This window comes from Callospermophilus lateralis, chromosome 18 (genome assembly GCF_048772815.1).
Source record: "Callospermophilus lateralis isolate mCalLat2 chromosome 18, mCalLat2.hap1, whole genome shotgun sequence".
NCBI classification, from domain to species: domain Eukaryota; kingdom Metazoa; phylum Chordata; class Mammalia; order Rodentia; family Sciuridae; genus Callospermophilus; species Callospermophilus lateralis.
Genome location: NC_135322.1, coordinates 9,756,073 through 9,769,706, shown reverse-complemented (window position 1 = coordinate 9,769,706; position 13,634 = coordinate 9,756,073). Strand labels below are relative to the sequence as shown.

Genomic DNA, 13,634 nt, shown 5'->3' with positions numbered 1-13,634 from the left:
AAATATTTTGAATACAATAAAATTAAAACATGATAAAATGTGTGGGATGTAGCTAAAGTTGTGCTTAGAGAAAATTTTGGGCTTTAAATGTTTATATTACACACAAAAAAAACCTACCATGGATTAGGAGCTTGCTGGGTGGATAAGAACAAACAAACAGAAACCAACCTTCCTGGGTTCAAACCTTATTTCTACCACATCCTAGCTGTGTGATCTTGAAAGAATAGTTCAACCTCTCTGTGCCTCAGTTTCTTCTTATTTAAAATGGAGGAGATAATAGTATCTACTATACAGGAGGAATATGAGAATTACATTAATTCATATCTCTTGATATGAATTCATTATTGCCATTCCTAAATCTCAGAAGATCTGAAGCTACTGAGGCTCTTGCCTGACTGTAGTATGGGACAAGTCAGAAACCTGGAAGGTCACTAATGTCATTTCTCAATCCTTTAAAGGAGATGCCTTGAGACTAGGATTACCAGATTTAGCAAATAGAAATACAGGGTGCTCAGTGGAATTTGAATTTCAGATAAGTCAAAGAAAAAAAAATGCTGTGCTATAAGTAGGTCCCAGGCATTTTTGCTTGAAAAGATTACATTGAGCAAAAGAAGTTAAGCACAAAAGAACACATGCTATAGAATTCCATTTCTATAAAATTCTAGAACACAGCAAACTAATCCGTGATGACGGAAGTCAGAACAGTGGTTGCTTGAGGCGGGCAGGAGCTGACTGTAAAGAGAAGCAGGGAGCTAACTTCTGGGGTGAGGGAAATGTTCTGTAGCTTGTCTTGGATGCTGATTCTATCAGTGTGGGCAATTGTCAAATCTCATTGAACCAAATGCTTAAGATCCACAGCACTTTATTAAATGTAAATTATGCCATTCATGGGGAAAAGACCGGGTCACATGGCTCACTCTGAACCATTCAATGACAAGAAAGTAGGTCATGCTGATTGGTTTGTGCCTGAGCCACATGCCCCTCACAAGTCACAAGCAGGCACAAGAGTCAGCTTCCACCAAAGCAAAGGCACTTGCCAGAATGGGGAGCATGGAGATGTGTGGCAAGTATGTTTGCTGCTATAACAAAGAGGCCCCCAGGCTGGGGTTGTGGCTCAGTGGTAGAGCACTTGCCTAGCACGTGTGAGGCACCAGGTTCAATCCTCAGCACCACATATAAATAAATGAATAAAATAAAGGTCCATCACATCTAAAAAATATTTTTTAAAAAAAGAGGCCCCAAATAACAAAAAAAAAAAAAAAAAAAAAACCCAAATCACAGCAGTTTAAACAACACAGGCATTTGTTTCTCTTTCAAATAAACGTTTGATCCTAGAGATGGAAGGGTAAGCTCTGCTCCAAGAAAGCATCAAGGACCTAGGTGCCATGTCTTTCAAGTCATGGCCAAGAAAGCTACTCCTCCAGTGGGGAGACGAGTTCCTCTCTACTGTGGTTTGGATTTTAACTAGCCCCCCAAAACCCATGTGGGCTAGTTCCCAGGGTGAAACGATTGGGACCTTGTGGAACCTTAATGGGCAGCGCCTAGTGGGGGGGTCTTTAGATCACTGGCCGCCTCCTTCCTTTTCCTCCCTACCCATAGGTGAGTAGTTTGGCTTTGCCAGGCACTCACACTGTGGGTAACACAGGCCCAGAGTAACACAGCCAACCCATCATGAACAGGAATCTCCAAAACTTTGAGCCCAATTAAACCTTTTCTTTTTATAAATTATCCCAAGTATTCCATTACAGTGCCAAAGAGCTGACTGACATACTTGCTTTAAGCACATAACCCAAAAGTTGCATGTATCATTTCCACTCACATCCTTTTAGCCAACATGCTGACAGGTAACCACCCCTACTGCAGGGAAGGTTGGGAAATGCAGTTTTTATTCTGGGTAGCAATGTGCCCGACTAAAATTCTCTTTTCTGGAAGGCGGTAAGAGTGGATAATAAGATGATAATATAATCTCTGCCACCGGAAGCCAACAGGAAGTCTTCTAAAGATGGGGAGTTCAATGCAGGGTTTGAGTGTGGGATGTACTGTCAAAATGCTTGGGTTCAAATCCTGACTCTGCCTCCTACTGTGCAGCCATGGGCAAGGTACTTCTCTGCTCTGTGCTTGATCAAGCCCTCCCTCCTCTCTGGCCTCGCCTCATTCCCATGGCAATAACAGTTTCATCAGGTGGGAAATGGAGGTAGCAAACCCACGGGGAGCTCATCAGAATTGAGCTAATAATGCATGCAGAGTGCTTGGACCAGTGCCTGGCCCAGAGTGAGTGCTCAAAAGAATTAGCAGCATTGTTTTGCTTTTCAATTCACAGGCCTAAGTCCCACAGAAGTGAAGGTCGGCTTGGTGGAAACTGAGAATAAAACAGAGAAGGGAGAGAGCGCAAGCCTGCCCACCTTCTGCATGTTGGCTGGATACCTGTCTATCTCTGTTCCAGGACCCTCACTGATGACCAAGCTAGAGCCTAGAACAGCTCGTATCTATCAGGAATCCTTCAGTTGCAAGCGACAGAAATTCAACTCAAACTAGCCTGGGATAAAAAAAGAAAATTTTAATAGCACATGTAATAAAAATGCTTGCATTGATGGCGTACAGCTGGCCTCAAGAGTACTGGAGCCAATGAAGCGAATGTCAGCATGGCTCACTCCACCTCTTTACCTCTCTACTGAGACAGGGGCCGGGTGGGAAAATGGCCACAGGCAATTTCTAGAGGAAGGACCTATTCCTTGACACACTCACCACCAAAACAAATAAGGCTTCTTGCCCCGCAAGTTCCAGACCAAAAAATTCAGGCGAAGGAGTCTTATTGATTCAGCCTACATTTTGTTCTGGATGGGGCATAATGACTTGAGATACTTTCCTATCCCTCGTGGTGGGGAGGGGCTACATAAGAGAATATCAGCTCCTATAACAAAGGGGTCGTTAAGAGAGCTCCAGGAAACAAAAATTGTAGTGTCAACTAACCTTCACATCAATTCTTTTCCCTCTGATGGTTGCAATCCTGGAATAAGGCGTGAAAGAGTCAGGTTGTCTAGGAGATGGCAAGGGAATGGTTGGAAAGTATGGTCTCCCCTGCCCAGCCTAGGACAGATCCCTGTATACAGCAAGCACCCAATCCATGCTTCCTGATGAATGACTGAATTAATGCTGTCTTCCCAGAGACTGTCCTGGGACGGCCCCTACTTCGCAGACCCTGAGAGGGTTCAGAGAGAAGCGGGGCTAGGGGTCCCCCACACCGATGGAGCGTATCTTTAGGTACAGTGAGCGGGTGGAGGAGGGAACCTTTAGGTGACTGGGGGAACCTTGACGACCCCGCCACCACCAAGGGCCAGCTGAGGGCGGGACTTCCAGACCCCAAGATTTTGGATTGAACCATCTTCCATTCGTTTGAGGAACAGAAAGTCCTTCTGCATCTTTCGCCAGCCCTTTACCACCCAGGCCACAAAGACAATGTATTCCTATACCCAACAGCCACAGTTTTCCCCCTTCTCCTGGTTACTCCTCACAGTTCCAAATACCCACACAATTCGGGCTTCCCTATCACCACCGTGCAGTGGCTCGATCCACTTTGACGCATTGCAGGGAAGGCCGGACCAATCGGCGCTGCGCTCTCATTTCCGCCCTGAGCCGGGCCCAATAGCGATGAGGCTCACAGAGGAACGCGTCACCTTCTGCCAAACGGTGCTCCTCCGCTAGGGAGGAAAGTAGAGTGGACACAGGGGGCGGGGCTTGAAGTAACAGAAAGTAGTCCTGCGGTGGGGGCGCGCGCGCGCGCTCAGCGTCAAATCCAAGCCCTATTCAGGATTGGGACCAGCGATCCTTGGGCTCATCTGTGCGGAGCAGAGCGCGGAGGGATCCGTGGGAGCCGCAGTGCGGCGACGCGCGGGGAGCGCGGGGCGGGGCCGGGCGAGGCGGGGCGCGCGCGGCGGCCGTTGAGAGACCGTTGGGGCGGGCGGCGGCGGCGGCGGCGCGCGCTGCGGGCAGTGAGTGTGGAGGCGCGGACGCGCGGCGGAGCTCGAGCTGCTGCAGCTGCTGCCGCCGCCGGAGGAACCTTGATCCCAGCGTTCCGGACACCCGGGCTTCGCCATGGTGAGTGAGGCTGAGGGGCCGCCGAGGTTGAGGGCGCGGCGGGGTAGACCCCTGAGAGGGCGAGTGAACCCGGAGCGGGGGCATCCGGGCCCCGGAGGGGGCCTTTGGGCCACCCTCTCGGGGGCATTTGAACCCAGAGCCGAACATTTGAATCCCAGAAGGGGGCTTTGGGGCTTTCAATAGCGACTTTAGTACCAGATGTGTTGAGATCCCCAAATGGGCATCTGAGCCTCAGAGGGAGCATTTGGACCCAGGATGGAGCATCTGGACCCCTGAAAGGAGTTTTGGATCCAAGATGGGGCATTTGGTCTCAGAATTGGGGTGTATGAACCCCCAGGAGGAGGAAATAAGAAACGCTTGCCAAGGAGGGGGCTTTGGGGCCCTGATGAAAGCTTTGGGTCCTAAGAGGATGCAGGGAAGAGGGAATGGAGGTGGCCAGGCTGCTGGGCTGCACCTAGAGGATGGCAGTGGGTAGCTGGACCTGGTGGGAGGGGTGGCCACTGGGCTTCTAGGGATCAGGGGTGGGGGTGACTTCTGCACATTAGACCCCTGGGGGGAGGGGTCTCCAAGGACCAGCATTGCAGAGGAGGAGGAGAGAGAGGGGCAAGCAAAGGTGAGGAAGAACTGGGGGGTGGGTGGCATTGGAGATTAAAAGATGCTTTTGAAGCCTGTGGGAACTAGGAAGAATCCGGTGGTAGAGGGGGTTAAAGGGGGATGCCAGTATTGGGGAAACCGGGGCCCCTGTGGTTGCTTTGGAGGGTACCTGGAGAAAATTATTAGATAACTAGTGGGTTAAGACTGTTGAACTAGGAAGACAGATTTGGAGGGGGAGGGGGACTGTTGTATTTGGGTCCAAGGAAAAATGGGTTTCCAAGGTGAAGGATGGGAGAGGACTTTGACTAGGGTGGTGGGAGATGATGAGGCTGAAGGGGAACTGGGGGAGGGGGTTGAAGGAGAAAATGAATGGCAACCAAGGTGGGCCTAGGTTTGGAGGTGGGTGTGGGTAGCTCCCTGCCAATCTCCAGGGAAAGGCCCAGACCAGGACTGTCCAGTCCGGGTGGGGAGTGGGCTGTGGAGGCTGGAGGGAATGGCTCTGCAGTCCCCTTTCTGGGGAAGAATGGGACTGGGTGAAAGGCACCAGGGTAGTGGGAGCAGGTGGGTGGAGTTGTTCAGGCCCCTATTGCGCACTGAAGCTGCATGAAATGGGGGTGGGGATCAAAGTTTTGGGTGCAGCAAATGAACCAGTTTGTTTAAGCCTAGAAGCCTCACCCCCCTCACTGACCCTTTCAGGCCAAGAGCACTGCCTTTTCCGAACAGGGTGCTGGCCACGCACTATTCTGCATCTTCTCACTGGTGCCAAATGACAGTGCAGTACAGTACAGCGTGGCGTCAGTGACAATTGGATGCCTATTCCTGTGCCCTCGGGTTGGGGGCTGCAGAGCTGGACCTCCAGCAGACCCTTTCATCAGCTTGAGGGCCACTTGTTCCTTTCAGGGTCCTCACTGTGCTGCTGTCGGTTCGCACAGCTAAGGCTTTGGGAGAAAACCAGCAGACTAGTTCTTCCCTACTCCCTGCCACCCACAACACCCACAGCCCGCACCCCCCCCCCCCCCCAGTCGCAGCCTGGGAACCGTGTGCAGCCATCCTCCCTGGCAAGGCTGGGAGAACAGGCAGCCACTGCCGTGTATCAGATCTCATACTTGCTGACACAGACCTGATGGCTCCTCTTGCCGCTGCCCCATTTTCCCCCAGCAGAACCTTGCTCAAGGGACCCCTGCAGCTCTAGCAGGTGCCAACAGGCCCCCCATCTCCAAAGGAGAGCCCAAGCTTTGGCCCTGACCAGTTTCTCTTTCCATTTGTAATCAGCAAGGTAAGGGTGGGACAAGTCACTGTTAACTGGCCTTGGACTTTGGCCTGAGCTCTATAGCTCCTCCTTGGCCGGGTGAGGGGCCCTGGCCTTGGTTTCTGATCTCATCTAACACTGTTCTCTGGCAGTGGCTGGGGGCTGGGACAAGGCTGAGCTGCTTTGCCCTCCCCCACCCCAAGCTTTATTTTCATGTTCAGCCTGAGATGAGGGATAAGGAAGCAGGAGACCAGCTGTATTATTTTGGAGACACTTTTTTGTAAAAGCTTACAGTCTTCTGGTCCAGAAAGGGAAGAAGCCCCAGGTCAGTGATCTCTTCTCAGGTGACCAGTTTTCTGGACAGCAAAGGTTGAGCACAGTCTGTAGCTGGGAGCTCTCCTTGACCAAACAGGGGAGAGGGCTCCTAACCTGAAGAAAGAGTGTGTGACAGACCTCCATGAAGAGCCACGCCTATTTTGCAGCAACCTGGAACAACAGGGTGACAGTGCCTCATCTGACTCTTCCAGCTCTTTGGTGGGGAATAGCAGACCCGGTCCTTCAGAGCCACTCTTGGGCTTTCTGCAACCTGTCTCATCTCCTTACAGTGCTGCCCAGAGGTGGAGGGAGCTGGGCTTCTCACAGAGTGGGGCTGTGCAGTGGGTGGGAAGGTCCCTGACTGGGCTCACTTTTTCCATTCTAGGCCAGGGGAAGAGAATGAAAAGCAGATGGAATGGCAGCTTCTCTCTGTTCTTCCTCTCCCCCCTCCCCCAGTATTGCCTGGCCTGGTAACCAGAAGCCCATCCCATCTTCTCACTCCTCCCCCCACCCCCCACTCCCTGCCCACCCTCACCACCAGCAGCTTCCTCAGGTGTCAGGACCCAGGGGATGGGCCCTGGGCTGCTTTGCCTGTAAGAGCCAGGGCAGCAGATGAGCAGGGGGCTGGTGGGCCTAAGGTTGTTGGGTTGGTATTAAGGAGCCCACAACCCTGAGTCTTTTCTGACAGCCATGCAGAAGAATCTCCATTTGGCCTTCTAATCTTCCCTTAGACTTTGGACTTTTCCAGAATGTGCATGTGTGGTGTTTTTTCTTCTGTACCTTCCTTCTTCCCCATTTCTCAGCCATCTCCCTTCTGTCATCCTCACTTTGATTTCCCCTCCCATTCTGACTATTTGGAGCTTGGTCTTGAGTTCCTCTAACCTTAGAGTAAACAACGTGTATTTAATACATATTTTGGGTGTGTGTGTGTGTGTGTGTGTGTGTGTACATGTTTACGTATGTGTATATTTTTTAAAAGACTAGGATGACCGTCCATGCAGGCAGGGGTTTGTTCCTGGCCTCTGATGGAAGCTCTGGAACCTCTATGTGGAATAATACAAATACACACAATAGTTTACTTCACTTTTTAGAGCTTTCAAATTCAAGGCTACAGTCCTGTTGTAGACTTGGAGCCCTTTCCCCTAATTGGGAAAGTAAGGGAAAAAAGGGGAACAGTCATGTGGACCTGCAGCAGTCCAGAGATGGTGGGGCCTTCTTGGCAACATTTACAGAAAGCTGGAAAATTTTGTCTTCTAGCTGCCTATGGCTAGATACTGAGATTCAGCCTTCATCTCTCTCCCTCCCCCAGGCCCTCTATACCCAGATTCCCAGCACACCAGTACAAGAAGAACTGTGCCCTGTGTCTTCCTGACCCCATCCTCAAGCCCCTCTTGCAGCAAGAGCTGCCTGCTGTGATTGGCCAGGTCTCAGAGTGGCCCAGGCTTGAATGGGTTAAAAACTGCAGCACTTAAGGAAGACTTCAGTCCTTTGCTGCTCTCGCTGCTGCCTGCTGCAGTCCCTTACCGGACATTTGTCCCTTCTGCCCCAAAGAAACAGAACCAAATGGTGCCCTGCACCTACCCTGTGCTCAGGGGGTGAAGCAGCCACCTTCAGCCTGACCAGGGTTGCTTTAGGCACCAGAGTAACTCAAAGAACCAGTTAAGAAAATTTTTGCTTCTTGAGTCCACCTGCCTGATCCTAGCACATCCAAATAGGTGACACAGAAACTAGTTAAGATAGCCTCAGACATCTTTCCTCTGCCCTATCCAAGGACTGGCCTGTTTCAGTTTAGAACCTTCTAGAGCTGCTTTATTAGCCTCTAGGGCAGCCACTCCCTTCACACAGCCTCTGGGGCTCAGAAGCAAGTGAACCTGTGCTATGCCATGCCAGTGTGGCTGATTCCAGGCTTGAGCAGGCATTTCTCCCTACCCATGGGAGCTTAATCGGGCCCTGCACCAGGCAACGTGGGTTTCCAGACCACCCTAGTACCCAGCTTATGAATCTCTAGACTTTTTCCCAGGACCAGTTCTGCCTGTGATTTGCATACACCTCACTTGCCCAGTAGGAGTGCCAGAGGGGCCTGGCTGAGTGGGGCTGCCTGGTCCAGTGACTGACTTTCCTTCCTGCTTTTCCAGGCTGACCAGCTAACTGAGGAGCAGATCGCAGGTGAGTCTCTTGACCCTCTTCCCCTTTGTGTTTCCTCAGGAAAGCTTCTGTATCCCCTGTCAAATCCTACCTCTGCTAGGACTGACATCTGATAGATGATAGATGAACATGTGCCCTCATTCTATGCCTTGTGCTGGAATATTGATAAAACGTACCTAAGAGCATACCTAGCACCCCATATGCCAATGCCTTGGTCCCAAGACACATCTTCCCCAGGCAGCAAAGACCATGCTTCTCCTGGGATTATTGGGGCTTTGACATCAGTGGCTACAGGATGAGTTCCACTCTCTTCCAGCTCCAGCCAGGTGAGCTTACAAGGTGAACTCCTTGCTGGGCTTGGTGGCACACGCCTGTAATCCCACCGGCTTGGGAGCCTGAGGCAAAAGGATCGTGAGTTCAAAGCCAGCCTCAGCAACTTAGCGAGGCCCTAAGAAATCCAGTGAGATCCTGTCTCTAAATAAAATATAAAAAAGGGCTGGAAGGGCTGGGGATGTGGCTCAGTGGTTGAGTCCCCCGAGTTTAATCCCTGGTACCAAAAAAAAGGTGAGCTTGCTTCCCTGTGGGCTGTGGAGCTCCTGTCCCACTTTGGGAGCTGCCCAAGAGATGGCTCGTCACGCCCACCTCTGTGCTTTCCTGGCTTTGCACTTCCTTTTGCACATGCTTGCACTTTTTCCTCTGCCAGAAATGCTTCTCTTCCTATGCATGAGCAGCTCTTCCTCCTTCTGGTTTCATCTCACACGTCACCTTGGAAAGGCCTTCCCTGACCTCCTGACTCTCGTAGGCATGCTCCTTCTACTCTGTACACATCACTCGCTTTATGTCCCCCTTGTCCTTTCTTGCTATCTGCAGTTATTTTATCATGTCTGTACCCAGTGTATCTTCTGTCACTGGAAGTGAATTCCTTATGTTCAAGACTTAAGTCTTATTGGTCTCTGCCTGGGACATAGTAGGTGCTTTATAAATTCTTGCTAGCTAAATAAACAATCACATGTCTCTCAGTAAGCCAAAAGATATTCCTGGAGCCCATCTAATTCATTTTTATAGTCCCCCCTCAAAGGAAAAAAAAAAACAAGGTCATCTATAGGAACTATTATGTGATTATTTTTTCCCCATCCTCTGGCTAAGCTGCCTGTGGATCTTAGAGACCAATTCTTGGTTTTTCCCCAGCCATGGGCTGGCACAAGTAGAAGAGAAGTTTCAGAGAACTGGCCCCTGGCCCTGCCCTACCCACACCGTAGCTTTGCTGTCAGGATCAGCTGAGCCTCTGAAGCAAGAAGAGGCAGGAATGGACATCCCTCTCTGCTTTTCTGCTGCCCCCAAAACAGTCACACTTTTAGCTTTGTAACTTTGGCCCTAGGCATGTGGAGACCCCCTGAGAAAAGCCAGAGAACTGCTTTGCTGTTTACTGATCCCAAGCCCAGGGGGCCACATGACCCAGTCCCTGCTGCCCAACTCCCAGCAGCAAGTCTTTGGCACAGGGAGATGACAGCATCCCCTAGGAGACTTGGACCATTTCCCCAGGGCCCAGAAGCTGGAGGTCACAGCTGCCCAGCGGTGGGTGTGCCGCCCACCCCACCTGCCACCCACAGTCCAACCTTCTACTCTCCTGCAAAACAATCACACACTCCTCTCTTTACCCTTTCCCTATTAACACACTGTCCACCACCTCACCCCAGCCCACACCCTCTGGGAATAGGCTGCCAGGCATCTGTTCTCTGAGGGTTTGAGGTAGGGGAGCACCAGGTGCCAAAATGGGCCCAGTGGGAGGGCAAAGCCACGTGCTTCCCTCCCCGCTCAGCAAACAGCATCTCCCCACTCCTGATGCGTCCCCAGCTGTGGCCTTCCCACTCAGCACCACTCACTGCTCATCCTCCTAGCTTGGCAGCTGTCCCCTCAACTCCCATCCCCTCCACCCCACGCACCGTCCGTCAGCCATGCTCTGTTGCAGACCACCCCCACGCATCACCACCCCCACAGGCTCAGCTCCTCCTCTGGAAGTGGGCAGCACCCACAGCAAAGAAGGGCTAGCAGTGCCTGTCAGGAGGAATCAGTGCCTGCATTTCCTCTTCAGGCTAGCCAAAGGCATTCCAGCCTCCCCTCCCGTCCCCTCCCCTCTGGTTGACCTTGGCTAGCATACTTCAGATGAATTCTCTTGGCTCTCATCCACTCTATGACTTTGGTCCATTTCATCATTTGAGAGTGAGGCCAAAGCCAGGGACCAAAAAGAAATGGAAAATTCTGTAAGGATAGCTGTCAGCTCATGGTCCCCAGTATCCTCACTGAGCTCGAATGGCTGAAGACATCTCCTGCTGCAGAGTTTCCATAACTGTCCAATGAAGGAAGCAAGGGCCTGGCCCTGAGGACAGAGGCTGGCATGAACTTGCAGTCTGGCTCAGTTTCTGTAGGTGGGGCCAGCTCCCTTGGCCTTCCTCAAGGGAGGGAGTCCCTGTGGCCTCTTGACCACAGCTCATTCCCTTTCTTCCCCCAGAGTTCAAGGAGGCCTTCTCCCTCTTCGACAAGGATGGAGATGGCACTATTACCACCAAGGAGTTGGGGACAGTGATGAGATCCCTGGGACAGAACCCCACTGAAGCAGAACTGCAAGACATGATCAATGAGGTGGACGCAGACGGTGAGGCCCTAGGGAGTGGGTGGACAGCCCCACTCCAGGTCACCCCTGCTGACCACAGGAAACCTTCCTTAGGGCAATGGATGGACCAATAGCTCCTCTACCAGGGCTCTACTGTCACCTAGGGCCAAGGTCAAGGGCATAATCCCTCCCTTCTCTGCCTTCCAGGAAACGGGACCATTGACTTCCCGGAGTTTCTGACCATGATGGCCAGAAAAATGAAGGACACAGACAGTGAGGAGGAGATCCGAGAGGCATTCCGCGTCTTTGACAAGGTGAGCAGTGCCTTCCCAGGGCAGTTCTGAGACCAGTTCCAGCCTTCCAGTGGTCAGAGCAAAACCAGAGCTACCAAGCCACCACTCCCAGGGAACCTGGGTCCCAGCACCGGCCCCCTGCCACCACCACCTGCTCTGCACTCTCAGATAGCCCCCTTCACTCTGCCTGCTGCCACTCTCCTACCAAGGAAGCCAAGTGAAAGCCTTTGTCCCCAACCCCCAGGATGGGAATGGCTACATCAGTGCCGCAGAGCTGCGTCACGTAATGACGAACCTGGGGGAGAAGCTGACCGATGAGGAAGTGGATGAGATGATCAGAGAGGCTGACATCGACGGAGATGGCCAGGTCAATTATGAAGGTGAGCCAGTCCAGCCTGTGTACCTTGTGCCAGGGAGGGCCGCTCAGGCTCAGCCCTGCTCACCGGACTTCTCCCTTTTTGTCCGCAGAGTTTGTACAGATGATGACTGCAAAGTGAAGGCCGCGGGCAGCTGGCGATGCCCGTTCTCCTGATCTCTCTTCTCGCGCGCGCTCTTCTCTCTTCAACACTCCCCTGCGTACCCCGGTTCTAGCAAACACCAATTGATTGACTGAGAATCTGATAAAGCAACAAAAGATTTGTCCCACGCTGCATGACTGCTCTTTCTCCCTCCTCCCGGTCCCTCCCTCCATGTCCCTCATGGCTTCCTTCTGCCCTCCCCGTTCCATTCACACCTTCCAGGCCTGATGCATTCATAAGATGAACCCACGCCCCTTGAGGGAGCCTGTGCCCTCCTCCTCCAGCCCGGGTGGCTCTCCTCTGTTGCCGTTTGTTTCCTTTTGTTTGTCCTCTTATTTTGGGTGCTGGGGTGGCTGTCAGCCCTGTCCCAGACCTGCTGGGGGGGTGGTTAGGCCCTCACCCAGGCAGAAGAGCATGCCCTTTGCCATTGCATGCAACCAGCCCTGTGGCTCCGTGTGTAAATCCCAGCAGCCTGTGGGTCAGGGATGCCAGGAGAGGTGTTCTAGGACTGAGGGGGGATCCAGGAACTAGCGTTGACTGGATGTGGCCCAGGAGTGGGGCAGGGGCAAGGAGGCCTTGGAAGCTTATACCCGAGGGGGAGGCCCACTTGGAGGGGCTAGACAGTGGACAGCACTCAGGTCCTGCTGGCTGCTGTTCCAAAACCATCTGATTGGCTTTCTGGGGTTGGCCTGGGTAGGGGACTGTTCATATTGGCCACTCTGCAGATCACATGTGCCCGTGTCCCCCCAGTGATCTCGAGCTGTTCTGTAAATACCTGGTGCTAACATCCCATGCCGCTCCCCCTGTGGCGCACCCGCCCTGAGGGCCCGTCTAGGAATGGATGTGGGGATGGTCGCTCTGTAATGTGCTGGTTATCCTTTTTTTTTTTTTTTTTCTCCCCGTTTATGCTCCTTAAAAATCTTCATTTTGCCCCAAACCATGCCGGGCCAGCTGAAGGGTGGGGAGAGGGCAGATGAGCCCCACCACGCTCTCACAAGAACAAACCTGCAATAAAACAACCCAGCTGCCCGCTGCGCAGAGCACGCGGCGAGGGCAGCCTCTGCCTCCTGCTCGGCCGGCACCTCCCGCTCTGCCCCTCGCTCCTGTGGTGACTTGGCGCTGCTTCTCACCTCTGCGCTGCCTCAGCCTCTGCCCTCGCCCCTGCCTGCCCCGCACTTCCCAGCGGAGAGCATGATCCGCACCCCGGCTTCTGCCTCTCGCCTCTGGGACAAGTCAGTCAACGTGGGCAGTTCAGTCTGGGTTCTTTTCCTTTCTCTGTTCTTTTCATCCGGCTCCCCCACCCCAGGTTGATCAGGTGGTTTTTCCTGGGACCTGCCCAGTTTTGAGACTTCTCTGCCCTCTGGTACCAGCCTCCGAGGGAGGGAGGGAGGGAGGGCGGGCATAGCGGGAGACCAGCCAAGAGCTGAGGGCAAGGGCAGGGAGGCGTGAGGCTGTGGACATTTTCGGAATGTTTTGTTTTTGTTTTTGTTTTTTAAACCGGGCAATATTGTGTTCAGTTCAAGCTGTGAAGAAAAATATATATCAATGTTTTCCAATAAAATACAGTGACTACCTGACCCGGTTCTTCCCTCCTGTCTTGGTCTGGGCCTGCCCCACTGGGACTTGGCCCTGCCACCGAAGAGCCTTCCCAGTGTTCCCAGGGCAGCAAAGCCTGGATCCTAGCCTGGCCATGAGGTGGTCGAGGGCAGGGTGTCCGCAGGCCACTTGGGTACATGCGTGGACCCGTGGGACAGAGCAAGAGGGGGAACTAAGGCAGCTTCGAGGCAGGTACACGGTGCCACAAGAGCACCCGA

At 52.7% G+C, this 13,634-nt stretch overlaps 1 protein-coding gene across 1 annotated transcript; it reads left to right on the top strand.

Moving 5' to 3' along the window:
- Positions 1–3,934: 3,934 nt before the first annotated feature.
- Calm3 (calmodulin 3) lies at positions 3,935–13,397 on the top strand. The gene is made up of 6 exons (XM_077105851.1): positions 3,935–4,095; positions 8,389–8,419; positions 10,908–11,051; positions 11,217–11,323; positions 11,547–11,682; positions 11,771–13,397. The coding sequence occupies exons 1-6, from the start codon at positions 4,093–4,095 to the stop codon at positions 11,797–11,799; spliced, it is 450 nt and encodes a 149-aa protein (XP_076961966.1). The 5' UTR covers positions 3,935–4,092; the 3' UTR covers positions 11,800–13,397.
- Positions 13,398–13,634: the final 237 nt, after the last annotated feature.

Bases quoted from the DNA above. Each gene is read 5' to 3' on its own strand.
- Calm3 (XM_077105851.1), top strand. The intron at 8,420-10,907 runs GTGAGTCTCTTG...TTCTTCCCCCAG, and splicing joins AACTGAGGAGCAGATCGCAG to AGTTCAAGGAGGCCTTCTCC. The intron at 11,052-11,216 runs GTGAGGCCCTAG...TCTGCCTTCCAG, and splicing joins CAATGAGGTGGACGCAGACG to GAAACGGGACCATTGACTTC.